The sequence below is a fragment of the Pocillopora verrucosa genome, chromosome 12 (genome assembly GCF_036669915.1).
Source record: "Pocillopora verrucosa isolate sample1 chromosome 12, ASM3666991v2, whole genome shotgun sequence".
NCBI classification, from domain to species: Eukaryota; Metazoa; Cnidaria; class Anthozoa; order Scleractinia; family Pocilloporidae; genus Pocillopora; species Pocillopora verrucosa.
The window spans coordinates 239,005-266,480 of NC_089323.1; the positions used below are offsets into that span (position 1 = coordinate 239,005).

General features: G+C 37.5%; 4 protein-coding genes across 5 annotated transcripts; 3 read left to right on the top strand and 1 right to left on the bottom strand.

The window, feature by feature from the left end:
- The first annotated feature begins 235 nt into the window (after positions 1 to 235).
- LOC131778029 (BTB/POZ domain-containing protein 19) lies at positions 236 to 4,086 on the top strand. Its single transcript, XM_059094409.2, has 8 exons — positions 236 to 413; positions 835 to 903; positions 1,446 to 1,608; positions 1,867 to 1,920; positions 2,164 to 2,223; positions 2,523 to 2,723; positions 3,323 to 3,448; positions 3,946 to 4,086. Exons 1-8 carry the CDS (start codon positions 331 to 333, stop codon positions 4,072 to 4,074), a joined length of 885 nt encoding a protein of 294 aa, XP_058950392.1. The 5' UTR covers positions 236 to 330; the 3' UTR covers positions 4,075 to 4,086.
- Positions 4,087 to 5,651: 1,565 nt separating this feature from the next.
- LOC131778028 (rho GTPase-activating protein syd-1-like) lies at positions 5,652 to 9,019 on the top strand. The gene has a single exon (XM_059094408.2). The coding sequence runs from the start codon at positions 5,658 to 5,660 to the stop codon at positions 8,853 to 8,855; it is 3,198 nt and encodes a 1,065-aa protein (XP_058950391.2). The 5' UTR covers positions 5,652 to 5,657; the 3' UTR covers positions 8,856 to 9,019.
- Positions 9,020 to 13,748: 4,729 nt separating this feature from the next.
- LOC131778015 (dual specificity protein phosphatase CDC14A) lies at positions 13,749 to 24,783 on the top strand. 2 transcript variants are annotated; one of them, XM_059094390.2, is made up of 19 exons: positions 13,749 to 13,879; positions 13,975 to 14,065; positions 14,147 to 14,222; positions 15,922 to 16,014; positions 16,564 to 16,646; positions 17,009 to 17,075; positions 17,303 to 17,365; positions 17,687 to 17,723; positions 17,917 to 17,967; positions 18,647 to 18,821; positions 19,249 to 19,304; positions 19,707 to 19,794; positions 20,069 to 20,119; positions 20,353 to 20,420; positions 20,539 to 20,633; positions 21,119 to 21,321; positions 21,714 to 21,767; positions 22,222 to 22,329; positions 22,877 to 24,783. In XM_059094390.2, exons 1-19 carry the CDS (start codon positions 13,834 to 13,836, stop codon positions 22,938 to 22,940), a joined length of 1,569 nt encoding a protein of 522 aa, XP_058950373.2. In that variant the 5' UTR covers positions 13,749 to 13,833; the 3' UTR covers positions 22,941 to 24,783. The 2 variants fall into 2 exon arrangements, with proteins under 2 accessions (XP_058950373.2, XP_058950374.2); XM_059094391.2 differs by having other exon boundaries at positions 20,542 to 20,633.
- On the bottom strand, positions 24,759 to 27,250 carry LOC131778017 (universal stress protein YxiE-like). Its single transcript, XM_059094393.2, has 4 exons — positions 27,048 to 27,250; positions 25,880 to 25,969; positions 25,302 to 25,411; positions 24,759 to 25,216 (listed from the first exon to the last, which is right to left on the bottom strand). Exons 1-4 carry the CDS (start codon positions 27,118 to 27,120, stop codon positions 25,013 to 25,015), a joined length of 477 nt encoding a protein of 158 aa, XP_058950376.2. The 5' UTR covers positions 27,121 to 27,250; the 3' UTR covers positions 24,759 to 25,012.
- Between the last annotated feature and the right edge of the window lie 226 nt (positions 27,251 to 27,476).

Here is a 27,476-nt window from a genome sequence, read left to right on the forward strand (position 1 = left end):
TTCAAAACTTTACGATTTTATAGGATTCCATCCCATTTTGGACGATTTGATCCGATTTTGAACAGCTCTGTTGGAATATGGACAGCTTTGTTCTATGTTAGACACTTATGTCCGATTCCTGACATTTACGTCCGATTTCGATTAGTCTTGTCTGATTTCGGACATTTCATGGCCTGGTACATGACACCACTTACTGAAAAATTCCTCTAACCCAGTCTCTACGCCTCTCAATTTTGTTTTGGTTTGTCGCCTAGCAGAAATTCTGGAACGCGGGATTTCTGTTGGGTTAGGGTTCTTAGACATTAAGTTTTTTTTATCTCCCGTTGCACAATGGCACAAGAGCGCACAATACCAGGATGTCCTTGGGCATTTGCCGACGACATGAGAGGAATCATTGATAAAAAGGAATTCAGGTTTGAGAGGCGAACTTGTTTTCGTTCGAATCCTCAACTGTCACGCTACTAAATTCTAATCAGTTGTCAAACAACACGAACCTCTAAATCTTCACCAATCTATGAGGCTTTATTATTCAGTGTATCACCAATAAGAGGTGCATGCATAACGAGGTATGGGGCTGTGCGGAAATTTTTCCGTAGCAGTATTTACGCTCAGTACTAGTGTACCATCTTTTCTTACCTCCACCATCCTGTACCTTTTAGTGTGTTTTAAGAATGTTCGTTTTTTCCTGTAATTTTTTTAATACGATCAGTCTCATAAAAGGAAAACTTAATACAGTTTTTAAGAATGACAAGGAGTGTTGTGAACCTTATGCAGATTTCCTATCCGAATTGATAACCTTGAAACAAGTTTCAATTTGCTTGACTACTTTTGCAGTGATGTGAAGTTTATTGTGGGGTCAAACAGAAAAGTGATCCGTGCAAACAAGTCAATTTTGATGGCAAGGTAATACTGTTCTGTAGGTTATCCCTTAGTAGTCTTAATGTTTTAAAATAATCAATATTCTGTTAAATTCCTAATGAACAAAGGGGGTAAGTTTGTAAAGAAACTGTGGTGCTGCATCTATGGAGGGCATTACAAGAAAGTTTGATTTAAAAACTGAGTTGATAATGTAAAATGGCCCCATAAAGTGTTTCCAAGGCTGATGTTTTGATTGTTACCCCTTGGTCTCAGGAAAATGTTCATCAATCTGCAGACAAAGAACCAACACTTGAAATGTCAGCTTTAGAAACTACCTATGTCAGCCAAATTACATTATCAACTCAGCTGATAAAATCAAATAATATTAGGTTCCTAAGCCAAGCATTATCTGAAAAAATATTATACTTGGAACTTGATATGTGAATTTAACTTTTATCAGTGAGAGATAGGTGTGTGGTTGATCAATAGTCAATTTGGAACCCCTTACACTGAGTACAATTTTTCACATGGACAAGTATTGATCAATTGTTTGTTTTTTTGTATAAATGCATTTATTATGATTGTAGGTGTGAAGTTTTTAGAGCAATGCTATCAGATCAAAAAGACAATGTACGACCAAAAACTGACCAGCAGGATGTACCCCTTGTACTGGCAGATGTTACTCCAGAAATCTTTATGTCATTGTTGGAATTTCTCTACACAAATACATGCACTCTGAATAACAGAAATGTGAGTTGAAATATCTTGCTACACATGTTACTGACACATCTCTATTGAAGTTGAAGCAAGTGGATGATGAATACAATAGATGTGTTTAACTGATCAGCTGACTGATAAGTTTACTTATTGATCAAATACCTTACATGATATTGATTTACTGAAAGACTGCTGTTTGCTTGTTTCATTGTTCTTTGCATGTTTGATCTATCAACTAGATAATGGTACTTAATCATTTTTTTTTGTTTGTTTGTTGATTGGTTTTTTCAGGTGATGGAAGTTATGGGTTCAGCCATGGAGTACAATTTAGAACAACTCCAAAAGGTTTTTACATTATATTCTGATACTCATGCTGTGATGTGGTGTTTGGTACAAATTTTAGATGTAATTTTTCACCTGTTTCCAAAACTTCAATTAATCTTTGAGGTGCACAATTTTATGCCTAAGGGTGTGGAACAGCAGACTACATTCTGTGAAAGTGAAGAGAGTAAACTTGAGTGTGCCATATTTATTTGCAAATTATAAATTAATTTAATAAATATTGATCTTTGCTTTGTCAACTCGTAGATCTGTGAGCAGTTCATTGGTGAAACTCTTGCCATAGATACAGCATCAGAAGCAATGCAGGTTTGTTCTAGGTTTAATGGTTTTTGATTGGAATTAGTTAATCACCTACAAATGAGTAAAGACGATCTTAAACCTTTTTCACAAATGTGGGACACAGATGAAGATCCCAATCCCCTGTAAGGATTTCAACCAGATCCAGTATTTCTATGCACCATTTTTTGTGTGAAAAAAAAATTGGGGACAATTTATGATTTGAATGAGAGATGAAGGAAAACCTGTATCTTCCATGGGAATTTTAAGGTTTTATGGTCAACTATCTACTGTGTCATGGTTATAGTTGACCAAATATTTAAATTTAGATCGCAGTCACCTATGGACAGGAGGAGTTAAGAGAGCGATGCTTAGATTTTATTGAAGAAAACACAGAGAATGTATTCAGAACAAAAGGATTCCATGAGCTGTCAGAGGAGGCATTGGCACTACTTCTACAAAGTGATAAACTGATGATGGATGAACTGGAAATTCTTTCAGCTGTGAGGGAATGGGCCACAGTGAACTCTGTAAGATATTTATCAATAGCTTATTGTCTGTGAATTTTATTGCTATGTCTGGTGTTAACCTTAAAGTGGTGTGAATGTGCACTTTATGCGACTAGGTTCAATTTGAAGCTTCAACATCCCCTCCCACGCACCCCCAGTCATTTGAATTTTGGAAGATTGGTTCATTCAAATTCCTGCCGCCCTTCCACCAGACCAAAATTGCCACCAAATGCCCCTACAAATGTTGTAGAATTTAGCATAGTCACTTATTAACTTATGTGCTGCTGTTGGGGTTTTTGTTAGTAAGCATCATTTTAAGGTTGAAAACTGTTTAACTGAGCCATTCACTCATAAAACCAGACTCTTTATGTTTAAACTTCTCCATCATAACATATGTATTTTGCTGGAAAGACTTAACACTTCTGGTTCAATACTCCATAAATGATGGTCAATTGCCAAGCAAGGGGAGATGTTGAAGCTTTGAATTGAGTTGTGTATTATTCTGTTGTAATCTTGAGCAAGATTCTTTTACTCTTTACATTCACAGTGCCTCATATTTAGTGTTAATGTCTGGGAAACTAAGATAAATATTTCTGGAATGTCTTTCCTTTTATTTCAAGGTGGTTCTTAGTAAGTCAGTTTCTGAAATAGCACAGAATGTAATCCAATATGTAAGGCTTGCCTTACTCACACCTGAAGAACTTAAACAGGTTGAACTAGACAACGAGAAGGATAGAATGATTCCGGTAAGTCTTGGTGAAAACATCCCTGTACTGAGCCAGTAAACCAGTGCACCTGATTGTTATTATGTGGTTCTGCACCAACTCAGTTGAACAGACCTCTCTGCCACCTCTTATTTGAAAAATATGTATTCAGCAGGGAGTTCTTCATTCAGAATGAAGAGGAAAGAAGTTCGAAATTATTGAGCCTTTTCTACGTCAATAGATTCGTGCGTATTCATTTTATAACGCGTAAAGCGTAGGCAAATGTTTTCATTTGCCTGTTTGTGCGTTTACAGTACGTATAAAGTTCCTTCTTTTTTACGTACGTATTCGGTCTGTACGTGCGTATGTGCGTGTGAACGCTAGATGATACGTATTTAATTTCCATAAACGCTTTCATGCGCGCAGCACACGCGGTTTCGCTATTGGAGTGCGCTTGTTAGGCCGTGCGATCATGCACGCAAGCATGCTTGCGGACGTGTGACTTTTCACGTTTTAATCAAGTTTTGCGTTTATTTCAGATCAAACAAATATCTGAAGCGTGGAAATATCACGCTCTGAGAAAATCACCCAAACACAGCGCTACTGTACCCAGACCACGACCGCGCCGAGGAACAAAACCACGGGAAATGTACACTGAGGCTCATTAACTTCAACAGCCGCGCAATACTGGGATTTGATGACTAGTAGTAATGCCCTGAATACAAGACCCATTGCAACTGAATTCATATAAGTATAAGTTTGCATAATATCTGCCAACCATTTTCTGAGTTATTATACTTTTTTGTGGTATTAATAAATTTTTTTTCCTTCTACATTAAGGGGATACAAATTTTTGCGAGAAAAAAAAAACTTTATGAAGGTTTAGGAGTTGTATTTTTATACCATATCGCTTTTGTAGTCTTTTTTCGTGTGCAAACTTTGCAAACAAAGTTTACTCTATAAATAATCTCTCTCGATGTCGGTATGTTTTCGCTTCATGAGCCAATATAATCATTACAATATCCATTCTGATATGATCCCCAAAAGGCAGCTCTTCAGCTGCTATGAAGTTCTACTCTGAGTTGCCAATATGTCACTGAAACTGATGTTGGTATTATAATTCGTTTTACGAAGAGAGAACTTAATTTTTTCCCAAAAGAATTTCTCATGCAAATTTAGTTGTTTTCGTGGTGCACCAGATTTTCTTGCGGGATTAGATGAAAGAATCCACTTCATGCGCTTAATACTTTCTTTCTGTAGAGCTGGGTCTTAATATCGGAGCCGTTTTTGAAGCAACAAACAACTTGAAAAGTAATGTAATATACATTTTCCTGTTGCTACGATAACAATTTTATTTTTATCGTTTATCAAGCTAAATTTAGATCGATGTTCTTGTCTGTGCTTGTCTGTCTTATGGTTTATTTCAATCCTATCAATTACCGACTAATGATTACCAAATGGAAAATTATTATCATTATCAGCTGAAACTTAAAATAGCTCTCCCTAAGAATTTAATTACTGAGTATTTCTCAAGAGCAATACAAAACATAGGATTTTTTTTTTACATCAGGCTGCTAAAAGATCTGACGTTTGAAATTTAATAATTTATTTTCACAGACGTTTTTTTTTTCGTTTTGTTATTTAAGCACAAACAATTAAAGTGCTCTAATGGTTATGCGTGCTGTTGGTGCCACAAACGTTTTTAAAGCCATTGTGTACACAGGTCAGCAGTGATATTGCTGTAGAATATTTGTTTATAGTCGGACTGCTGGGAAACTAGACATCTCAGCTAATATTTTAAGCTGTTATTTTCTATTAACGTACTTCCAGACACAGGAAATAGAAAACGTAACGAAAACATCCTAAATACGTCCACTTATTGGATTAAAATAATGTTATTAAATTCGCTCAAGTTTATGCTGCTAAAAATCTTTGCGACGTAATGCAAATTTTTCGTAATTATGCGACCACAATACATACGTATGATTGGGCTGTTTCCAGTGGTCAAATACATATTGAAGGTGTGAAAACTTAATCCCGACGGAGTTGCTTAAGTGGAAAAAGCTATCGCATAGAAATACAGTCCTTGGGAAGTGTGGAAGCCAATACAAAGTACTGAAGAAGCCATTAAATGCCCAGGTGACGCACAAGGGTTTCTTCGTCATTGTAAAATCAGGCTTTATTATTTGTTATTTGATCGATATGACCTTAAGGTGAAGTGTGCTATTGCTTCGTTTATTGTGCTGGATCCATGATGTGGGAGGCACGGACATTTACGCCACAACAGGGAAATTTATGGAGTAATAACGTGTCACCGATGTCAAACGACTTGAGCGAGATCGAATTCAGCTTCGATGAGTTCTCTGCTGGATCAACACCTAAAGCCTCAGATCCTGGTTCAAGCAACATGGCGCAAACTGCACTAAGATATGTTACACAGAAAACATTGACTGCTGACATCATTGCAAAAATACAAGCCATAGACAATGAAAGTGACCTCTCAACGGATCAACAAGAATTAGAGAACACAAAGATTTTGCATCATGGGTTAGACACCGCTAGCGGACATGAAACCACCGATTTAAAGCGCCCCGCATCGGATGAAATGAACGGTGAAAATCACGTTGAAAATTCAGGCAAATGCATGGTTCGCGATGTAATAATTATTAAGAATTCTACGTCGCCTTTGGGCTTCTTCATTCGACAAGGTGATGGTTCTTTTAGGAAGAATGGAATATTTGTATCACGCGTTGCACAGCGAAGTTTTGTTGATGTGAATGGGTTACTGGAGGTTGGCGATGAAATTATTTCAGTGAATGAAGTTGATATTGAAGGCTTTAGTTTAGACGATGTTGTACGAATGATTCAAATACCGCGCAAGCTGATTTTGACCATCAGAAAAAGTGATTTGTTGACTGATCAAAATTCATATTCTGAAGAAATCAACGGATCCATAGCTACGAGCGAAAACTTTCACAAAACAACGTCGAAAGGTTTTCAAATCAAAACTAAAGATTCCCGCTCAGAACCCAGCAACGACGGTAAACAAACTATTCAAACAGAAACAGCTAATGTTGAAATAGACAAAAATGCAAACCATAAGAAGAAAATTTCCAAGCTGCCAATTGGCGGAGATTCGTCGAATATTGAAGAACTTATTAAGGCAATTCGAGCACAAAATAATCGCTTAAAGTCTGCGAAGAAAAATTCTGAGCATCAAGAAGACGAAAGCAGACAATTTACCGAAGATCACCGCAACCCGGTCGGTTCTCTTTTGAAACAAAGACACATAAATAGACCCGAAGCTCCGACGAGAAAACCGTCAGCTGATGCAATAATTTTATCAACAAGAACACCCCCACCGCTTGCAAGCCGCAAGTCAAGTACTTTAACGCCCGTTACATCTGTTAATTTGATTTTCGATGATCTCGACGATTTCGCAGTTCCTACCCTTGCTGCTAACAGCAGCATGTCCAACGAAGACTCTTTGAAGGTTTACACTTTGGAGCAGGTTCCCCGAAGCCCTACGGGTTCTCCCGGAGGGAGCCCGAAGGCAAGGCGAAGACTTCCGTCGGTGCCATCCGAAGTCGGACGGACAAGTCGATGTGATAGTGATAGTCGAAGTGAGAGCAGTTCTCCCACGTTAACGAAACCACTACTGAGTCTCCCTTCAGAGCCACGAAACCGTAGAGTGCTGCCAACTCCACCACCTTCTCCTGTTGCTTCACATAAAGATGCTTCAAACAGTCGGAATTCAAGTTCCTCTAACTTTGAGAGCCCTGAGGATGGAAAATCAGACAGAAATAGTTGGAGTGGATCCACGGATGGCGAAACCGCGGAGGAAAAATCTCCAACGCCATCTACGCCTTCTACGCCATCTCCTTCACGTAAAGACTCCGTTTTGTCACTAAGCCAAATTTTTAGTGCATTCGCCTTCAAAATACATTCAAACGGAGCTGAGACAGGAGAGAAAAACAAAGATGGCGCGAGACAAGAGGCTTATAAAACGCCAACTTCCCCACGCAGGCCAGCGCGAAAAAGTGAATCGCAGTGCCAGGATATTGTGGAACAGCAAAGGCACTCCATGCTTTTAAATTCCTTCGTTTCTAGTGGATTGCAAGTTCCTACCGGAACCAGACGGCTAGCGAGTCGATCATCACACCCGAATCTGAAACTTTTAAATCCTGTCCCAGAAGAAGGCGCGAAATCCAAGCTTTCTATCGGATCAGCTTCGCCATCAGGTCACTTTAAACTGTCTCCCTTTACCAGAAGGCGCGCCAGCCTTCAGTCTATGACTGACAAGAGTTTAACCAATCAGCTTGCCTCGCAAGATTTGACTGACAGCGACCAACTTAGGAGCGAGGTAGATGTCGGTTTTATGATATTCCCGGATGATTATAGTGGACATAATTTATTGTCGTCCCACGCGGTCTCTGGTATGGTCTCCTTACATCTAATCAAAGCCACCAACCTCCCTTTTGCAGATAAGAAACTACTGGAGAAGAAAAAGAAGGTATATTGTGCAGTCGAAGTTGATTTTGAGCGTAAAGCTTTCACGAGTTCTAAAAGAGCTTCGAAAAGCATAACATGGGATGAAGCCTTTGATGTAGAAGTTCAGCATGGTCGTGAAATCTGTCTGTCTTGTTTCACACCGGGTCACGAATTTGACAAACCAGTGGCTAAAGTTTCCTTCAACCTGTCACCTTTTGTCCGATGCGGCCAGCAGCACAACACCGTGTTTCGTTTACATCCACAAGGCGCGATTCACCTCAAAATGGAATTCACAGAGATGAAGGCGTTGCTAAAACGAGCTCCTTCCGACAGAAGTTCGGGCGTGTTCGGCTTTCAACTCAACGTGACTTCGCGCAACGAGAGGGCAAGCGTTCCGTTAATCGTTCGCAAGTGTGTCGAAGAGATCGAGAAGCGCGGACTGACAAACGTCGGTCTCTATCGGATTTCCGGAAACGCTCGACGGAAGAAGCAATTACACGCGCAATTTGACGAAGACAGCACGAAAGTCGACCTGTCAGAAGAGAATTATCCTGATATCAATGTCATCGCCGGCATTCTGAAAGATTATCTTCGAGAACTTCCCGAGCCACTCATCACTGAATCTTTGTCCAAAATGCTGATTAAAGCTGCTAAAGAACATGTTCAAGATCAAGATTTAGCTGCACAGAAGCGTGTTCTTTCCAAGCTGCTTGTCCAGTTGCCACAACACAACAGAGAAACGTTAGTGTATTTGTTGAATCATTTCTTGTGCGTTATTGCTGAGAAGGAAACGAACAAAATGGACGCGCACAATCTATCAGTATGTTTCGGCCCCGTACTGTTATGTCCCCCGGCGAACCTTACAGAAAGTAAGGACTTGTTAGATCTCAAACTCCATAACAGAATTGTAGAATTCCTTTTGTTTCTTTGGAACAACACTGGCGGGATATCTGAATAGATTTTATTTTAACCGGACCGTTGTTCCACTTTTTATATTTGTCGTTCTGCCCAAAGCAAGATACTCGCTCACAGAACACAATAATTAAAATGGCAGCTCTATCATTATATTGATCAAACAGTTTTATTAAACCTTCTCCAAGTCAGTTCGTTCAGTCTAGTCTAGAGTACAAATACGCCCCTCATTCGCAGTGAATTAGCGGTCAATTTCTGTAATTCCCCCCCCCCTACTCTTTACACTCCGTTGGCGACAAATGATCCTCCTCCAAAAAAACCATGTTATCCCCCTCAAAATCCTCCGAACGACCCCTCCCCCAACCGATAGGTGATAACTGGTACCTTGGCTTAAAGGAGATGCAGGAGGTTTTGACTTATTAACCATGAACAATTCAGGCTGAATTTTCCGAGTTTTTTCGTTTGAAATATGAGTAAATCTTCATCCTAAACCATTGATTTTCATTTTTTCTTTTATTACTCCTATTTAATTTTTTTCTGTCTTTTGAAAGAAATGTTCCCATGTTTTTCGTCACGGCCACAGGTATTCAGTCTGCTCGTCACCAGACTACTCTGCATCCTTGTTCGGTCTCAAGAGATGCGTGAAAGAACATTCGGGGGAATCATGGCGGGGTTCTTGGACGAGTCTAAGGAATGTGAACGAGTTACCGAAAATCTCCAACCTTCCCCCCTGTCATCAACTATTTATAACTTTGCCATGCTCAGTGTGTCGAGGTTAATTTCTTTCCTTTTTCGTTACACGTCGGTATGTCAAAGCTCTTTGATGCCAATTACGTCCCCTCTTTGAACACTTGAACGTCAACCAATGAACGTTCTATTTTCCAATTAGACTCCAAAAAAAGGTTTCTCAATTATCATGATCAAGTCTTGCTGTATAATTTGTTCTTGGTATTCGAGGATAGTTTCAATTAACATCGCTTTTCCTTTAACAATTTCAGCAAAATAATATTTAGTCGGTTTAAGTTATATGTTTCATCCAGGTGAGTGCGAAAATCGTTTCCTCATCCTAATTTGTTTATTTCTTTGTTCATACATTTGTAATTATTTTCTTTCTGATTCTAAATTTAGAGAATTTTCTTTGAGCTTGTGCAATCAACAGCTGGTTGTAGTATGATTTTTCTTTCTGTGAAAGGACGATAAACGCATTGGTTAACTGTATTGAATAACGGGGGCAAGTTTCAAAGGAAACTGTGGTGCTGCGTCGGTGGGAGAGTAAAAGCCTTCGTCAACCGCTCTGACGAAGGGCTAACGCTCGAAACGTCAGCTTTTGAACTCTTTACGGTGGCCAATTTATGTTATCAATTCAATTGATAACACTAAGTTACCCTGTATTGATTGAAATAGCATTTCATGATTTCGCTAAACCCTATTCATCGTGGAACGCCGGCTGTTTGAAATGGATTAGTAGGAAAACTAAACCAAAATTTTCAAATGTAGCTATTTTTGGACGTAACTGTTTGGCCTACCCTTTGAAAACGAAAATTTTTCTCTTATTAGTCAGCAAATTTAATTTAACAAATACTTGAATTAAATAAGAAAAATACTACGCCCTTTCGATGCCGAAGGAACAAAACTATAATCGGTACCTATGTGAAAACTCAGTGTCGCAAGTTCAGATAGGTTGTTCTTATTCGAGCAATTCTTACCCCGAATTAATGACGACTTGAGCACTATGATTAACAGTCTAAATCACTTACATAAATGTTCACTGATGGACATTGAGAGTTACTCAATTCATGGTTACCTCTTAGTGTTACCAGGAACAGTATTACTTTTTACTTTTATATTTCTGTGATGTATACATCTTATGGCTTAAAACTACGCAATTTTTCATCGTGAAAGATAGCCTTAAGCTATTATTCTTGTCGTGACTTTTCTCAAAGATTAAGAGCAGTGGAAAATGTTTTTAGTGTACGAGGTCGTAAAAACGATGGGAGGTCCCCTCATTTTCTCTCGTTAAGACTAGAGTGTAAGATTGGAGTTTATCAATATGACAACCTCAAGTAAAGTTCAGTTTTTTCGCTCTCGGAGCTCGTGCGCTGGATATTCCTAGAAGTTAACTATGTTATTAGCACGTTTTAGAGATCAAGAGTCAATTAATTTGTGTGTCTTGGTTCACCAGGCCACCAATCTCCAACATACGTAGCTCTTACTTTTGCTTTCATGTTTTTATTCTCTCCGTTTCCTTTCCAGGCTGTATACTTGAACATATTTTAAACTATTATTTCATTATTTTCCTTATTAATAGAACACTGTGATGTCGAACTTGTCAGTCGCCTTTGCCATGCATTCAAATACAACGCTCCATGAAAACCATGGAAACAATTCCAGAGAAGAGCTGATTAATATCTTGAGCTTGTTTCAAAAGATATCACTAGCAGCACCGTACTTCATAATTGAGCCGCTTGCTTTGTTCCTGAATTTCTTGACTCTTTACATTTTACGAAAAAAAGAGGCGCAGTCATGCAGACGAATACGTCGAGTCAAAGGACACGAGCGAGTGATGGCTCGGCCACAATGCAGATCTTTTTATTTCTTACGACATTTGGTTTTTTCCGATTTGCTCACTTGCTTTGTGGCAATTCCATTTGACGCTCTGGAAATTTATCGCCTGGAATTTCTTCGCTCTCGGGAATACTGTGCTATCTCGAAGTATGTACGTTTCGTTGCGATCAGCAGCAGTTTTTATATTTTAGTCGTTATCAACTTTGAGCGGTTTTGGTCGGTAACATTCCCTCTTCGCCCCTTGGGACATAAAATGATCTCTTACATGACCCGTGGTGCTTGGATAGCGGCGTTTGTAATCAATATCCCCTCTCTTTTTTTGTATCGATCAAAAGTCGAGTTTATGTACAATGACGATCGATATTACGTAAGAGTTTGTGTCGCAGAACCTGGGCAAACTGGAAACTTTGCAAGGGGTTTTTTGGGTGTGACATTCTTGATACCAGCCTTGGCCATCGCTACCCTTTCGTTGAGTACGCTTTATCATATTCTAAAGATCCAAAGGAAAAATAATCAGAGAGGATCAAGCATGGAAAAATCACTGTCAGAATTAGAGGAATTGAAGGGATTGAGAAACATTGTACTCTCATCTTTTTACATAACTGTTGGATTTTGGTTGTGTTCAAGTCCTGTTGGTTTTTATTACTTAATAATCGCTGGTATTGGCCGTCCGGAATTTCCAACGTCATATCTGATCGGTCGTTCCATTGTTATCATTGCAAATCTTAGCGCCGTTGTAAATCCATTAGTTACCATTCTGTGTTTCCGTCCGATCAAGGAGGGTGCGAGGGAGTATTTAGGACTGGGAACTAAAAAGTGCTACAGGATAACGAACTTGGGCGCTCAGACAAAGGATGACAAAAACCATGTGGAACTTCTGGCGGTCACTGTTAGGAGTTCACTCCGGCACGTTAGATACATTCTGCAGAAGAGAGAGGCTGAAGAGAAGAATTTGCAACGTCTGGGAAAAGATACAAGCGAGCCAACCGTCATGACGACTGTTCCTCATTATGACAATACTTCTTAAAAAAATTGAACCAGGATTTGGATTGACAGTTATGGCCAGTGACTGCAAAGCACTAGTTGCTATCATAGATCAATTAACAATTCAACTCCAAGGAAAGTCTCCACACAGCATCATTGTCCTTCAAGTTGCGTAACCGATGCAGGTAGTCTGGCACTGTCTGGTACCAAATTTGAGTTGTCTCCAGTCTCACCCTCATCCGTTGTCTTCTGAGGTCTCGGTTCGATTCTCGAAACCGGCAATGTGCGGATATTTCTGCTGATTCTCCATTTTTTCTCTCTCCACAAAACCCTATATAACTGCACGTCACTTATTGTGCCTTCTAAGTCAACTCTTCAAATTCCAATTTGGCCGGAAACAATGGACAAGGAGCCGACTTATGAACGTGCCTCTGTCTAATCCGAATTGATATTAATCTGATAAATCCATTAAACTTTGAATTTTACCCCAAAATTACTGTTCACCAAGATGGGAAAAACAGTCTATCCTATGAACTATCACTGTTAGCGCTCAAACTGCATGGAAAAAGTAACTAAAGAGAGTCAGTTCAAGGTGAACTACTTGAGAACGAGGAATAGCCTCGCTCCAGTAAAGGTTTTTTTAATTTTTTTTTCTCAGCGTGAAGGGAGGCAAAAATGAAATTAACATACACTATTTATGCTACATATGGCCACAGATAGCAGGTGCTCCCACTACGGCTGAGAAGTTTACATAATATAACAACACTAGTTTCACTCTATAACGACAGGCCATTTGTCAGAGGTAGATTCAGAGCATGCCTACGCAATAAAGTATAACTTTCTTGCCAAAAATGACGGTGGATTATTTAGGAAACAATCGGCTTCTTGAGGAGGACCCGTTGTTTATACAAACATTTTCAAGCGGAAATAAGTGGAGGACTTTTTTCCTCCTCTAGTCTGATTTTCTCCACAAAAATCTTACAGTTTGTGCATGTGTGTGGAAAGCTAATACATGTTTTTCCTTCTTAATCGCGTAGATTAAATTGTTTATTTGTATATTCAAAAAGTTGAGGAATGTAACCAGTATTAGTGTTTATTAGGAAACAATAAAAAACTTCCAGTCGATGTGAATCTGTGATCAACAGCACCTCAAAAACCGAATATCGAGTTGATGAAACATAATACGAGATAGAATTTTTTTTTTTTGCAAAGTCTGGTTTTAAATCTGGCGAGAAGTACTGTATAAGTATTGTTCATAATACAGAGATTAGAAACGTCAGTGTTTATGGTTTATTTCTATGCCCTAATGGGGGCTCTATTGTGTTAGAACAGGTCGTCTCCCATGGCAACTTAATGCTTTGAGCTGTGATTGGTTGAAAACTGTAATGCAGTCGAACTGTAAAAGAATGGAGTAAGCGAGTTCGGTTGTAGACTTTTACGAAGATTTCTGTTCCTTTTTACTTGATTTAAACATCATGGCCGATGAAAGCGAGCTATCAAACGCAAGCGAGTTTATAAAAGGTACACCTCGGTTGTTTTTATCCGCTGCCAATATGGTTTACCGCCAAGGAATTGTCAGTCTTATCCAAGATGTCCCCTTCTTAATTTCTTACTAGATCGATTGTACTTCATCACTCTGCGAAACAAGCCCAGACATACTGAATCTGTTCATTACTTCTGTGTAGATGATGAATTGGTGTATGAGAAGTAAGTATGTTCTAATTTGGAAGCTTATTTGCCGTCAGCCTGCGTTCTAATTAGTCAATTTGTAAACTTGTCGTTCTGCAGTTTTTACGCCGACTTCGGACCCTTGAATCTTGCTATGCTGTATCGCTACTGTTGTAGGCTTTACAAGAAGCTTAAGGTAAGCAATCTGCTGTTTTAACTAATTTTTGTGGACGAAAACATGAATATTATATTTCAAATTGTTTTATAGACAAACTCATGCAGTTCGCTCGCAGTCATTCTTGATTTCTAGCGGACTTCCAGTGTCCATGAAAAATGAAGTAAAGACTTAACTCACATCCGTATTATTTTACGCTCGTAGTATTTATTAGAGACTTCAACGTCCGTTGTTTAGATGCAACTCCTTGTTTTTTCAAGTCGGTGATATTGATACTTTAGTTGGTATTCCGTTTATGGAGACTATCTAAGCGCTATCTATATGATCAAAACATCGTTGACGATGTTTTTTCCTTGTACGGGTCCCCGCGTTTGTTTGCTAAACGCTAAGCTTAACCTATTTGTATTTCAGCCGGTCGTAATGACTCGAAATTACTCCCTCCTCCTTCTCTGTACTTAAATATAAAGTTTGGATAATCAGAAAACCAGAGTTTGGGCACATCAGCTCTGAAAAGTTGTGGTTACTTGTTACAAATGTTCCCGTACGATAATTTAAGTCTGTGGTTTGGAATTTTGCCTCGTGTTCACGGTCTAATGCTAAAACAGACAAACAGAATTCGATATTGAGATACGTTTGCACTCAAAAATTCTTTCTCTTTATCTTCTCTATTGACACTCTCGAAACTCTTCTCATGCAATATGTCGAAGAAATAAACTGTGAATCCAATTAGAAACCTAGATCGTAAGTTATTACCTAGGGTAAAGTAAAGTCGAAGTGCTCTAGTGTTACGCAATTAAGATTGGCGATGGAAAATTTACGTAGCTTAGCTTACTCATGTCTCAGTTCTCTGCTCGTCTGTTGGGGCATGAGAAATTATATATATTAGCATCATATTTGAAAGAATAGGCTATTAGTGTTATCTTTTGATACTCCGGTTGAAATCTGATTTTTACTATTGATGAATTCACAATAATTAGAGTGACTGAAACATCTATAATTTTGTTGACATGTAAAACGTGTATTCATGATTGATATGAACTAAATGAACTACATGAATTCCTATGGTCTGTATGAAAATCTTCTTTCCTGCCCTTAATGTGTGCCTATCTAAATTGATCTGAAAACTTATTTTGAAAACTCATTTTTCCAATTATTCAAAATTAGATATCATTGGTTATAAATATTCCTTTTAACAGTGGTTTGAAAAATCATCTTGCCTTGTTGAAATAGAGCAGCTGTTTTTGTCTTTTGTTGTTTACTAGTCTCTGTTAAAAATATCCTTTTTTTTTGGCTTGTATCAAAGTGGATATAGTAATTGAAAATTAACAGTTGTGTTATATTGAACTTTTTATTGTAAGAGGAGGTATTTTCATCATCATCACATGGTGTTATCAGTTTCAGACCAACATTTGTTATATTGTTGTGGTTTTTCTTTGGATTATGAGATAAAAGCTTAACTCTATGATACTATTGCTGGTCATTTTTTGATTAACTTTGATTGGAATAGAACAATCGTGTGCTTAGATATGTTAAGCTAGACATCTAAGATTTGGGCTTAAACAGGACTATAACTTTCGAGATTTGCAAAACTAAAGTATGACTTTGTGGGCTTAGAAGACATTTCCTCAACATATAAATTTCTTCTGCTGTTATATTGTAGTTTTAGTTGAAAATGAGGTAACTCAAATGATTGAATCTATATTTTTGTTTGAATTTGTAGTCTTTCTCTTTGGCAAAGAAAAAGATCGTTCACTACACCTCGTTCGATAGCAGGAAGAGGGCAAATGCTGCATATTTAATTGCATCATATTCAGTAAGTATTATCACAGTTAATATTCATTTTACAACGTGTTGTTCTTTTGTTTTCAGTGTAGGACATAGGTTTGCTACTTTAGAGAACATCAGTTTAGGTTTTTCCCTTTACAAGAATAGCATCCTGTATTCTGCCAGGATCAGCAATGTTGAAACTTTAAAGTCAGTTATTTGATTAATAATGGTAATGGGACTGAGTGGAGTCCAATTTGGTCTGTGATCATAGGAGTGATTGACAAAATTGGATGAACGCAAAGCAGGAGTTTGAATCATTAATCACAACTATGATTACAGACCGAATTGGATGACACAAAGACCATTTACTAATTAATCAAAACCATGACAAAATTTGAAAAAGACACTAGTTACAGGTGATATGTTTTCATAAAAAAAAGGTAACTCAACAAAACGTGTGATGACGTGGTGCACAAATGATGTGTACGGCCCATTTACACTAGTGTGATGTGTCAAAAACTTTAACTCACTTTGTTTTGCCACTTAGATCTTCAATTATTTACTGTAATAACTGGTGCATCTTGCTTTTTCATAGATAATCTACCTGAAGAGAAGTCCAGAAGAGTCTTATAGACCACTGATAAAAAATGGCTGCAACCCACCATTTCTTCCATTTAGGTGTGTATTATGTAAGGGTGATATGCATGAACTCACAAGGTACATCAGTTTGTGTTTCATCTAGTAAGTGTCTTGTATTTGGACAATTACAATATGATTTTTTTCACCTTGTTTTTATTAGGTTTTAGAAGTCCACATTTATTCATCTTCCCCTTAAACACAAGAATTTATTTTTATTGTCGTTGTTGTAGACTTCAGCTTTGAGGAAATGATTAGTGGTTGAAGAACTTGCTCAAAGAACTTGCTTGTGGAATACTTTTAGAATGCAAAAAAGTAAAATGTACTCACTATCTACAATGTGGTGTCTTTAATTTTGTAATGAAAAATAAATGGACTAAAACAGTGTTTCTTTTCCTTTACAGAGATGCATCCTTTGGAACATGTTCATACAACCTTTCTCTAATGGATGTTTTAAATGGCCTTTACAAGGTACAAGAGCAATTTAACTTGCCTTTGATATTGGTATTGGCAATGAGAGTGTAATGTGAAAACCAGTGATAATACCTGCTAGTTATTTGCATTTTTTTTTTGGTCAAAATCTTTAATATCACGAACATGTTTCAGTACATGGCATGAATCAAACAATATGACAAGCTAAGTGACCTTGTGTAGAGTAATTGTTTCTTGTAAAAGTCATATTTTTTTTATTAATGCAGGGATTACAAAATGGGTTTTTTAACTTTGAAACTTTTGATGTAGAAGAGTATGAACATTATGAGGTGAGATGTTTGAATTTGACAATTTTAGTTAAAATTTTTTGATCAATTTTTACCTCTTAGCTATAAGTCAATTTTATTATAGTTTTCTGTTGTTATATTTGTAGTTTTTTTAATATATCATGTCTTTCTGTTTTTATCAGTCTTACTAGTATTTATATTTTTTTGGGCACATGTAAAAATTATAACAGCGATTTGCATGTTTCAAATATTTTATTGTTATAATAATTTTTATCTACATGGTCATTCTTAACATTGCTATTTTTGTTATCATTGATTATAACATGCTAATGTTATCTCTGCGATACATTTTCTTTCTTGCAGAGAATTGAAAATGGGGATTTCAACTGGCTGTTACCAGGTTAGAAAAATTGACAACTTGGCAGTTGATTAAATGAGATGGCTGCAAAAATTAGTGTCAATGAATAAAAACTTGAAGAAATATTCTTCATTTGTGAAAAATTTTACCATTTACAAGTTTACTACATTTAATTTGCAGGGTGACCTGTTAACAAAGATTCCTAACTCAGTTTGTGTTGTAAACTATTTTTCAGATAAATTTTTGGCATTCAGTGGACCTCACAATAAAAGTAGAATTGAGAATGGTAAGCATTTTTGGCTGACTTTAGATTAAAATACCAGGGCTGGATTATCTCTGATCATAAAAACTATCACAAAATTCTTGAGTGTTATTGGTTATAAGTTGTCAAATTTGAGCACAATGCATATATAGGTAACATATCTGTAGCAGTACAGAACAATAGGACAGTTTACACTTCATGCCTCTGTAATTGTACAGCATTCAGCATTGGCGCTGACTGTTGAATAACCACTGGGTCAATATTCTTATGGAGAAAGTCATTTGTTTTGTTTTGATTGGCAATAAGATTTTGTGGTGGTAAGTCTGTCTGTAGTCATGCTTGTGATTAACCAATCTGACTCCTGCTTCATGGTGGTCCAATCCTCTCAACTGTTTTACTGCCAAGAATCTGATTGTTAATTCTCCCCACTAGCTGCTTCACATTTCCTTGTAAATTAGTAGCGACAGTTTGGTGTTAGATCAAGATCAACTTCTACCTGTTAATTTTGAGTATTCTCATTACCTCTGTATTTGATAATGTATGGAATTTGTAGAGAGAAATTACATGTTTATCACTTCTGGGGGTTAAAGGATTAATCACTTGTGTAATTATTTGAGGAGTTGAGTTCTTCTTATTATTATTCACAGTAATTTGATTATATTGAGGCAGTGTAGCTTACAATAGATATTTTACATTTTTACAGGTTATCCTCTGCATGCCCCAGAAGCCTACATCCCTTACTTCAAAAAGCACAATATTACAGCAGTTGTAAGACTCAATAAGAAATTCTATGATGCAAAGAGGTTTACAGATCATGGTATTGAACATTTTGACCTGTTCTTTGTGGATGGCAGTGTGCCAAGTGATATGATTGTCAGGTTGGTTATTTTGTTGTTTTTGTTGCTTTTTTATTATTATTAACATCTACACGTATGCAGGATGCTTTTTGCTTCATAAAACAGAAAGGGGAGAAATTTGTGTTAATTGTGCTAATATGAGTGAGAATTTAGGCAGACAGAGGATATGCTTGGGGAGGTTGTGACAGGAAAAGAAGGAGTCCTGAAAAAATGCAGATTTTCTCTCACCTTCCCACCGATTAATTTCACTGAGCCTGGCAAAGACTGATTGGACAGAACAATCTAGGGATTGATGCACTCTCAGTTTGAAAAAAGTCATGTTACATGATTGTAAACTTTGTGTATGGGGGAAGTTGAGTTTTACCAAGTCCTTACTTTTGGGTGTTCATACATCTCCACTAAAGAAACATTTTCTCCCCATACTGACATGAAATATCTTGCTCATCAGGCGTTTCTTGACAATAGCGGAAAATGCCAAAGGAACTGTTGCAGTTCACTGCAAAGGTAAGGGTTCACAATTCTCCAAGGACTGTGGTGGCCAAGTCTAACATGTTATGCTTGGTGAGCAAGTCTTCTATATGTAAGTTTGGGGCTGAAAATGGCAGCTACTCTAAATTTGCGGCTCCCTTGCCCACTTCAGTGGGAACTTAACCTATTTTTTTTTTTTTTAACCATTTTTAGATACGAGTGACTGGTATCTAATTTCTCCTCACATTTTTTACTCTTAAATCAAACATAAGAGTTATGAGAATTAAGGACATGATCATCAACTTATTAACCTCTTTATTGTTAAACAACAACAACAACAAATGGAGAATATGTGTACTGATGTTTAAGTGTTAATTGAATGCCTATTGGTTTACTTGCTCGACTCCCGACTTAACTGCTTTATTTTCCTGCTTTCAGCTGGTCTTGGTAGAACTGGGACGTTAATAGCGTGTTACTTGATCAAGCATTACCGATTCACTGCTGCAGAAGCTATTGCCTGGTTAAGGTAAGAAGTGATGTTACTATATCGTTGGCAGTGCCCGTGGACAATATGAAGCGAATCCTGTGTTCTGACTGGCACATCTTGCCTGCTCTGATCCTGACTTCGTCTCGGTCCATAAAAACGCAAAAAAGAGAACTTGGCCAATATCCAGCCATCTTGACCTCAAGCTTGGTCGATAACGCATATTTTACTGCTCGCAAAAAATCACTAGCATTTAAATTCTATCGAAGTGATCATAGATTTACAGTGTACCATTTTTTTTTTGTCCTACTCGCAGAATTTGCCGTCCTGGATCAGTTATTGGACCTCAGCAGAATTTTTTGGAAGAGTAAGTGCACCGGTTCATATGTTTTCTCCATTTATCTACAGATATAAAGACTAACTGGTACTCTTAGCTGGGAGGAAAGTCACAAAACCCCAACCAAATACATTTGTAGCTTTCCCTTAAGCCAATCGAAAGTGTAAATCTGGGTCCTTCATTTTGAATACTAGTGTTATATAACGATTTGAAACCTTTGAACTTGTTCTACAATGTACATGTATTTATTTGTTTTTTTGTAGAAAACAAGCCAGCTTGTGGATACAAGGGGACATTTTTAGAACGAGAGAAAAAGAGAAGGCTGAAAAAGGTTTGTTAACAGATAGTGTTTATATTAATTTTGATACAATTCTCTTAATAATACCGCAAACTGATCAATTGAACAACTTTGTAACTAAGGTTTCTATCAATTTTTGTTTTGTAAAAAGCAGTGGATCGCTGTGGAGTGAGTCGGCTTATTAGTGGAGTGGACACCATCAAGATTGAAGATTCTGTCAATACAAGGCCCAGTAAACTGTACAAGGTAACATCATTCTCAAGCAACTCATTGAAGAAGCTTTAACCAAATGTTTTGAAGTTTCGTTGTGCCTTAGAAAGATACCAGCAACCTGATGTAGACCAAGAGATAACGCATAAAATGTCAGTTTTAAAAAGTCTCTAGGGTGGCAGATTTACATAATTCGACTCAGTTAAAAAAAACCAAGCTACCTTATGAAATATGAGTACGAAACAAGTCTTTAACCTTTTAACCACTAAGAGTGACTGGTATCTAATTTCTCTTTACCATATCACCCCTGAATCAAACATTGGAGCTGACCACGGACTATAGATCACGGACTTAAAGAGCTCTTGATTGTTAGACAAATTCTCCATGTCGGTGTCATAGGAAATGTTAAGAGAACAGTGTGGAGAATATGCATACCGATGTTAGGGTGTAGAGGGTTAAAACTTAACGATAGCCTCTTTTACACTTGAAAGTCTCTTATTTTACTCTATTTTTTTCCCAAGGATCTTACGCCCATGTTACGTGCTACACCCACTTCAGGCGCGTCTTTGCTCGGTGAACGTAGCAGCATCCTTGCCTCCAAAGAGATAACGGTCAGTAAAGATTCTAATGACAATGAGGAACCAACACAAGGAGATGAACTGAGGCGATTGAAGACCAGCCGTTCATTGCGTCATCCGCGATCGGCAACAACGGGTGCTTTAAAGTAAGCTTAGTTTATCACATTTGTTTGTAAAACAGGACTTATGAAATAAGCGCTTTGTAGTTTTGATGAAATACATTACAGACATTCGGCTTCCATCTTTAGGTGGAACCACTTTGTACAGCGTAATAAGTGGTACAAAATGGAAGTAAATGCTCATTAGCCTTGATCTAAATACTCACACCCAGGGATTTCATCCACAGACTCAGAAGTTAGAACCACCTTGTACAGCATGATAAAGATTACCACGTGAAAGAACTGCCTAGGAGCTTTCATGCGAATTGTTGCATAAACTGAAAAGTCAGATTCGCGTTGTGAGGCCTCATCAATAACAAATAGAACCTTGTCATCGTATGAAATAAAATTTATTTTAGAGTTTTCCTTTTGTCTCTCAGACTGGAGGATGGTAGATTAGGTCACACTCGCTCCACGACTGGACAATCGTTGAAGTAAGTGTAACGTAGTTAAGTAAAACATACGACAATCTTTCACTTAGATATCGCATAGAAGAATTCTGTTTTACTCACTCTTTGTGCTCAATTGTAAAAATATATTAGCTAGGTAAATGCTAAAGAGGCAATAACAAACTAACAAGGAAAAGGATGAAGAAAATTTACTCGCATTGAAAATAACCACAAAAATATCACTTTGCTAAGATAGAAAAATACAAAAGGAGGAAGAAGGATGGTTTGAGATGGAGAAGATTATAACGAATTGGAAATAACAAAGCTTGACATATTGGACACGTCACGTAGCGTCTAGAAGGCTTTTGAAATTTTACAGTAAACTTCTACGAAGGAAGAGATAAAAAAGTTAAAAGCTCTGAAAAAGAAAGGATTTGTTATTATTAAGAACACTTGTAGTGATCAGCAGGATTGTAATGTTTCTTAAACATTTTTACAGGCTTGCGAACGCGTCGACAATGCAGTCAGTAATGTCACCGCTGAAAACATCCAAAGTTTCTGCTCTACCGAGAAGAACAACAAGGACCTCGTCCCACATGTTACGAAGGTAATGACAGACAAATTAATACTTTACTCCAGAATGGGTGAAGCGTTGATCAAGTATTTACTGTGTTGGACTTAAGGTTGAGAGCTCAGGATTCAATTGGTGTCCAGGTCATTGTGTTTTGTTCTTGTGTAAGACGCTTTACGCTCGCAGTGCCTCTGTCCACCCAGGATTATTTATATGTACCGGTAAGCTGTCAGAGAAAGATGATTTAATACTGAGGCGAGAGAGAGAGGGTTGGGGAGGGGGGTAACCAGCTGGAGTTGTAATACATCTAGGTTTCGTCATAGTATATACCTTACCAGACGAACACCTCGTCATTGTGGCAGCCAAAAGGATTTCCTTCTCTATAATGCGCTGTTTCGGTTTTTACCAACAAAACCCAGACTAACTGCAAGAAATCTTAAGTCTACAAATTGGCCAGTTTTCCTCAAGCTCAAATCTGACCACTCGATTTAAAGAAAAGGAAGTAAGTAAATATTACTCAACTATATCATACGTTCTTTCTAATTGAAGCATTTTTTAACATTTTTATTAATTCATTTTTCAGTCGTATGACATCATCACGTGTGAGCAGTAGAGCACTGAACTTGGCAGCCCTTGCCAAAACATAACCAACTACTAAATACTCAGCGGGTCCTTTTAATGTTAGCTTACTGAACTGATTCAAGTAACGATGAAATACTGCTGAGCATCGGCTTCAACAGACGACGAGTTCAGTCTGTTGTGAAAAACCCTTCCCGGTTGTTGAAGGCAGATCAGTGTGGCTAGTTCAGTAGAGGTATCAGTAAGTATTTTGTGGAATAATATGCCAATTAAGAAGGATGCCCCGATCAAGAGTTAAAGAAAGTGTAATTAGGTTATTGTGGGATATGGAGCGATTGTAGAGCGAGTGATTTGGTTTTACATTTTGATTTGGATAGTCGCAGGTTTTGAGTGATGGTCATGTTGTAAAATGGGAACTTTTTTTACTGTCTTTGTACAGATAAACAACTTGTTACGAATGCTAATTTATTATTAAGACATATTTCAGTATGATTAGGTTTTTAAGAAAAGTAAGAGTATCGAGTGATCACTGAAATATATAAAGTTCTTCGTATATATATATTTTTTTGCGTTGTTGTACAACGCTGTGATGGTCACACAACGCGGTGAAGTTCACGCACTCTGTCTGTCACGCAGAGAGTGTAACGCGAGCTCAGTAGCTTTCAAGAAGTCTACCTGAAGGCTTCTGCTGTTTCCTTTGCTTTACTGGTAAAACTCAGGAAATAGTGGTTTCGTGGGAAGTTAGTTTTAGATTGAAGTGATTTTATAGAATATTGATGCATTGGATATGGTCCTTCATGTGTCCTGAAACAAGAGTGATGTGGTAGGATTATAAGGGCATAATTCATGATGCCCTGATTCGGCTCTTTTACAACGGTAAAACGAACGTTAGTTTTGAGGAAACCATAACATATTGATTTGGTTAAATAGACAAACAGCAATGTGGTATTCATAAACCATGGGCAAGGATGACCTAGGATGGAGAAGATTCGAACGGATTTTAAATGAAGAACTTGTAAACTTTTCTCCAATGTTTTTCAAGTGGCATAAACTTTGACGTACAGTAGCCCCCTTCACTTGAGATTTAATCTCAGTAGTACACTGAATGCGTTTAAATTCCGTTCATACTACGTCAAAATTGTAAGTTGCACGTTTACAGATGATGGTAGCGATGGAGTATTTTTCCTTTGGTTTAAAGAGTTTTTTCCAGAGCTGATAGTGCTGAAATCCTCTTAAAGTGTGTACCAATAGAAGAAGAAAAAAAAACTGTAAATTGTGCAAGAGAAATTATTTCAAACTCTGATTTGAAAATTCGATAGGAACTTTGTTGTTGTATGTACAAATTACTGTCGTTGTAATCTGGTACGTTTGTATTATACATTATTTTTGTATGGACCATTTCCAATAAGAAATGCAATTTTAGGGGATTGTTTAAGAGGAAGTCAAGGTATTTAGCTACAGTTTGCAGATTTGATATACTTAACCGTGCGTAATTTTAACCGTACATGTTTAATGCTCTCAATCGCGATTTAGAATATTTGAATATGACAAATACTTACCAAAAACTCTATTAACTATTTTAGTTTTTATCAATTTTTGTTGTCATGCTGTTTAAAGGATCATATTCGCATTACATTGTTGAGACTATATAGTTTGCTGTGGCAAAATCTCGAAACTCGTCCTGTCGTCAATTAACTTACTTTCTTTTGCAAGAATGCAAGGCATTCCTAGTTTTAAAAAAAATGTTGGGTTCTATATATTGTGACTACCTCATAATTTTCCCAAAACTGTGTGAGGAAATTATACTAACTTTATTTTAAGCTTTCTTACTCTTTTATTATCGAGAGTAACGTGTTTATATGTATTAAAAGGTCATATATTGCCTTTCATAATAAAACGTTCAAAGATTTATCTGATTGTTAATTTATTTGTTTTGTCTTTAATTAAATTCTTTATTTTATCAACCCTGAAGAATTCTCATCATAATGGATAAAATAAACTTGTGTATCAACCTCTCTAACACTATTATAACAGTACTTATGGTAATTCTTTTCAGACAAACGAAGGAAAAAAATTTTTAACTCTCGACTGAAACGTGTCGTGAAGAGGATGTGTGTAACCGCTGACACAGGTTATTGCGTTAGCGTCTTTCCTCAGCAGGTACTAGTAAAACGGGTATGGTCATGTGTTGAGTGACGTAGTCGCTGACACTCCCTAAGATTGTTCGTCTAATGGTTCCCAGTCCTCTACTTCCTAAAATTATACATTCGGCTTTTTCTTCCTTTCCCACCGAGCAGATCACATGACCAATCGCTCCGTAAGCAAAGAGAGTCTTGAAAGGAAGCTGGAAAATAGAAAAAAAAAGGCGTTCCTTTTTCGTTTTTTGCCGAGTTATGCTGAGGAATGTAATATAGCCATGAAATACTTGCCTTCATTTCTTTGCATTTCTTCTCGTAGCCGCTCAGCATCTCTGCTGCCTGTTGTTCCGCTTTTTCCAACATTCGTTCCCATTCTTCTCGCGGTGGAATGCTCATACAATCTGTAACATAAAAGGTTCTATATGACTGATAACACTTTTTTCCAAATACTGCAGCTTTTTTTCCCTTGTTGTTTCTGCGTCGTCTATCAGACTAAATTTGTCTGTCATTTCATTATGTAACGTTACTATCTCCGCGTGACCCTGGGGAAAGTTCGTGTCGCTCACGGAAATTCCCAATTTAATAAAATACGTTACCCTTTCAAGGGCCGCGATCGTTTTGGCCAGCAGTAAGAATCGAAGTTCGATCAGTATCCACTGAGTACACTGAATACCTTCCTGAGACGACAGTGGCATTTTGACCCCAATCTTACGTGAACTTAGAACAATTGACACCTCCATATTGCATTTTTGGCCTAAAAGGTTCAGAGGCTCTTGCTACCAACCTCTATGTTTTCATGACGTCACGGTCAGGTCTGATAATGCTTAGGAGCTGTACTGCATAGAAATGATTGCTAAACACATTCTTACTTGCAAATGTTGGTGCTGGAGTGATAGGGGACTCGTAAACATGAACAAACACAACCTGATCTCTCTCCTGTCGGAATTTATCAGCGTACCCTGCAAGTAAAAAAAAACATATTAAGTGGAAACATATGTGGCGAAAACATCATAATCCTTATATTCAAACTAACACTAACTCTCCTCCTATTTTTCCGATCCATTTTAGCCTTGGAACTTCTCGCAAGGTTCGTTAAAGCTTTGGTGCGAGGTCAGAAGCCGAAGTTTTCCCGACCACTCTCCGGGTACTTTACGAACACCTGCATCGGCTTGGAGCAGGTGCTGGCTATCTTGAAATGATAACAATAATTAACTGGCGTATGGCCGATACCAAAATGCTAATTCGCGCTAGGCTTGTGGTAAAACAAAACAAAACATTGCGTTTTTTCTATTCTTTCAACAAAAATAAAGCACCGTTTGAAAAGAACATCTTACAGCTAATAACTGGCAAATCAAACAGCTGATTTCTTTACGTTAGTTTTTTCCCTGAGCAAATGAGTTGTTCAGGATAACGCCTTGACCGTGCCTTCACTTTCGTCGCTTTTACAAGATTGATGAATCTATCGGCTTTCAACGATTGGTATTCACTCTTTATTCCGAAAAAAGACTAGCTCTAAAATATTCTAGTTGAGGTAGTTTTTGATACCAGGATTTTTCGATAACGTGACGAGAATATTTGAAAATACAAAGGCCTGTTTTGATAAAAAATTCAATGTAGAATCAGTTCTTTAAATCGGCAGTTGTGTATGCCTGATTGCGTTGCAGAGCTCCGCTAGATTGTTCTCCAGAATAGCGAGAACTCATGGAGATTGTTCTTTTTGGGGATGCTTACATGCATGCGCGTAAACGTACCAAAAAATGAGAGCGGCCATGGAAATATCAAACACTTTTTACCTGCCTAGAAAATGATATCAAATGAGCGGAATTTGCGACAAGGCAGCGTTAAACATCATGCCACAAGCTTATCATAGAGAGAAAAATCTACGAAATTAGAGCTGCGTAAAAATGTAAATCAGCTTTAAATTCGAAAATTTGATCCCACAGAATTGCAACCTCATGCCAAAATTATACCATTGGTTCAAGATTGCTAGATTTCGGCAGTAGTTCTAAAAAATATTTCGATCCTTTTTTTACTCACATGCAAAGGCTCTCTCGCTGTAGACGCTTCCATCCACTGCCACTAAAATGTTTCTTGGGGATGTCGATGGCATTTTTTGTGACGGTTTCTTCCTATTGAAAAGTGATGCTTTGTGAACGATGATAGCAACGTGTTTGTGTGAGAATCAAGATTGAAAACAAGATATTTTCATTTCGTAGCCCAATTGCTTCCTCTTATTTGGAAAATCCAAACAGTATACTCCAACGGGATTAATAATTAACAAAAACATTGATATAATGTTTTACTTTAGCAAGCTGGTACAAGAAACAGAAAGTGAAATTTATGCTGAACATGGGTTGATTGAAAATCGATTTAATTTTTTTGTTTTGCGCAACAGCTATCTTACAGTGGAACTGAAATTAGTGATTTTCAAGATAAGTTCAATGGTTCCAATTCAAACAACCACGG

Coding starts and splice junctions, on each gene's coding strand:
- LOC131778015 (XM_059094390.2), top strand. CDS start 13,834: ATGGCCGATGAAAGCGAGCTATCAAACGCAAGCGAGTTTATAAAAG. Junction 19,305..19,706: donor TGTTGCAGTTCACTGCAAAG/GTAAGGGTTCAC, acceptor TCCTGCTTTCAG/CTGGTCTTGGTAGAACTGGG. Junction 19,795..20,068: donor GAAGCTATTGCCTGGTTAAG/GTAAGAAGTGAT, acceptor TCCTACTCGCAG/AATTTGCCGTCCTGGATCAG.
- LOC131778028 (XM_059094408.2), top strand. CDS start 5,658: ATGATGTGGGAGGCACGGACATTTACGCCACAACAGGGAAATTTATGG.
- LOC131778017 (XM_059094393.2), bottom strand. CDS start 27,120: ATGCCATCGACATCCCCAAGAAACATTTTAGTGGCAGTGGATGGAAGC. Junction 25,412..25,879: donor TCCAGCACCAACATTTGCAA/GTAAGAATGTGT, acceptor TTTATGTTACAG/ATTGTATGAGCATTCCACCG. Junction 25,217..25,301: donor AGAAATGCAAAGAAATGAAG/GCAAGTATTTCA, acceptor TCTATTTTCCAG/CTTCCTTTCAAGACTCTCTT.
- LOC131778029 (XM_059094409.2), top strand. CDS start 331: ATGGCACAAGAGCGCACAATACCAGGATGTCCTTGGGCATTTGCCGAC. Junction 904..1,445: donor AAGTCAATTTTGATGGCAAG/GTAATACTGTTC, acceptor TTATGATTGTAG/GTGTGAAGTTTTTAGAGCAA. Junction 1,609..1,866: donor GCACTCTGAATAACAGAAAT/GTGAGTTGAAAT, acceptor TGGTTTTTTCAG/GTGATGGAAGTTATGGGTTC.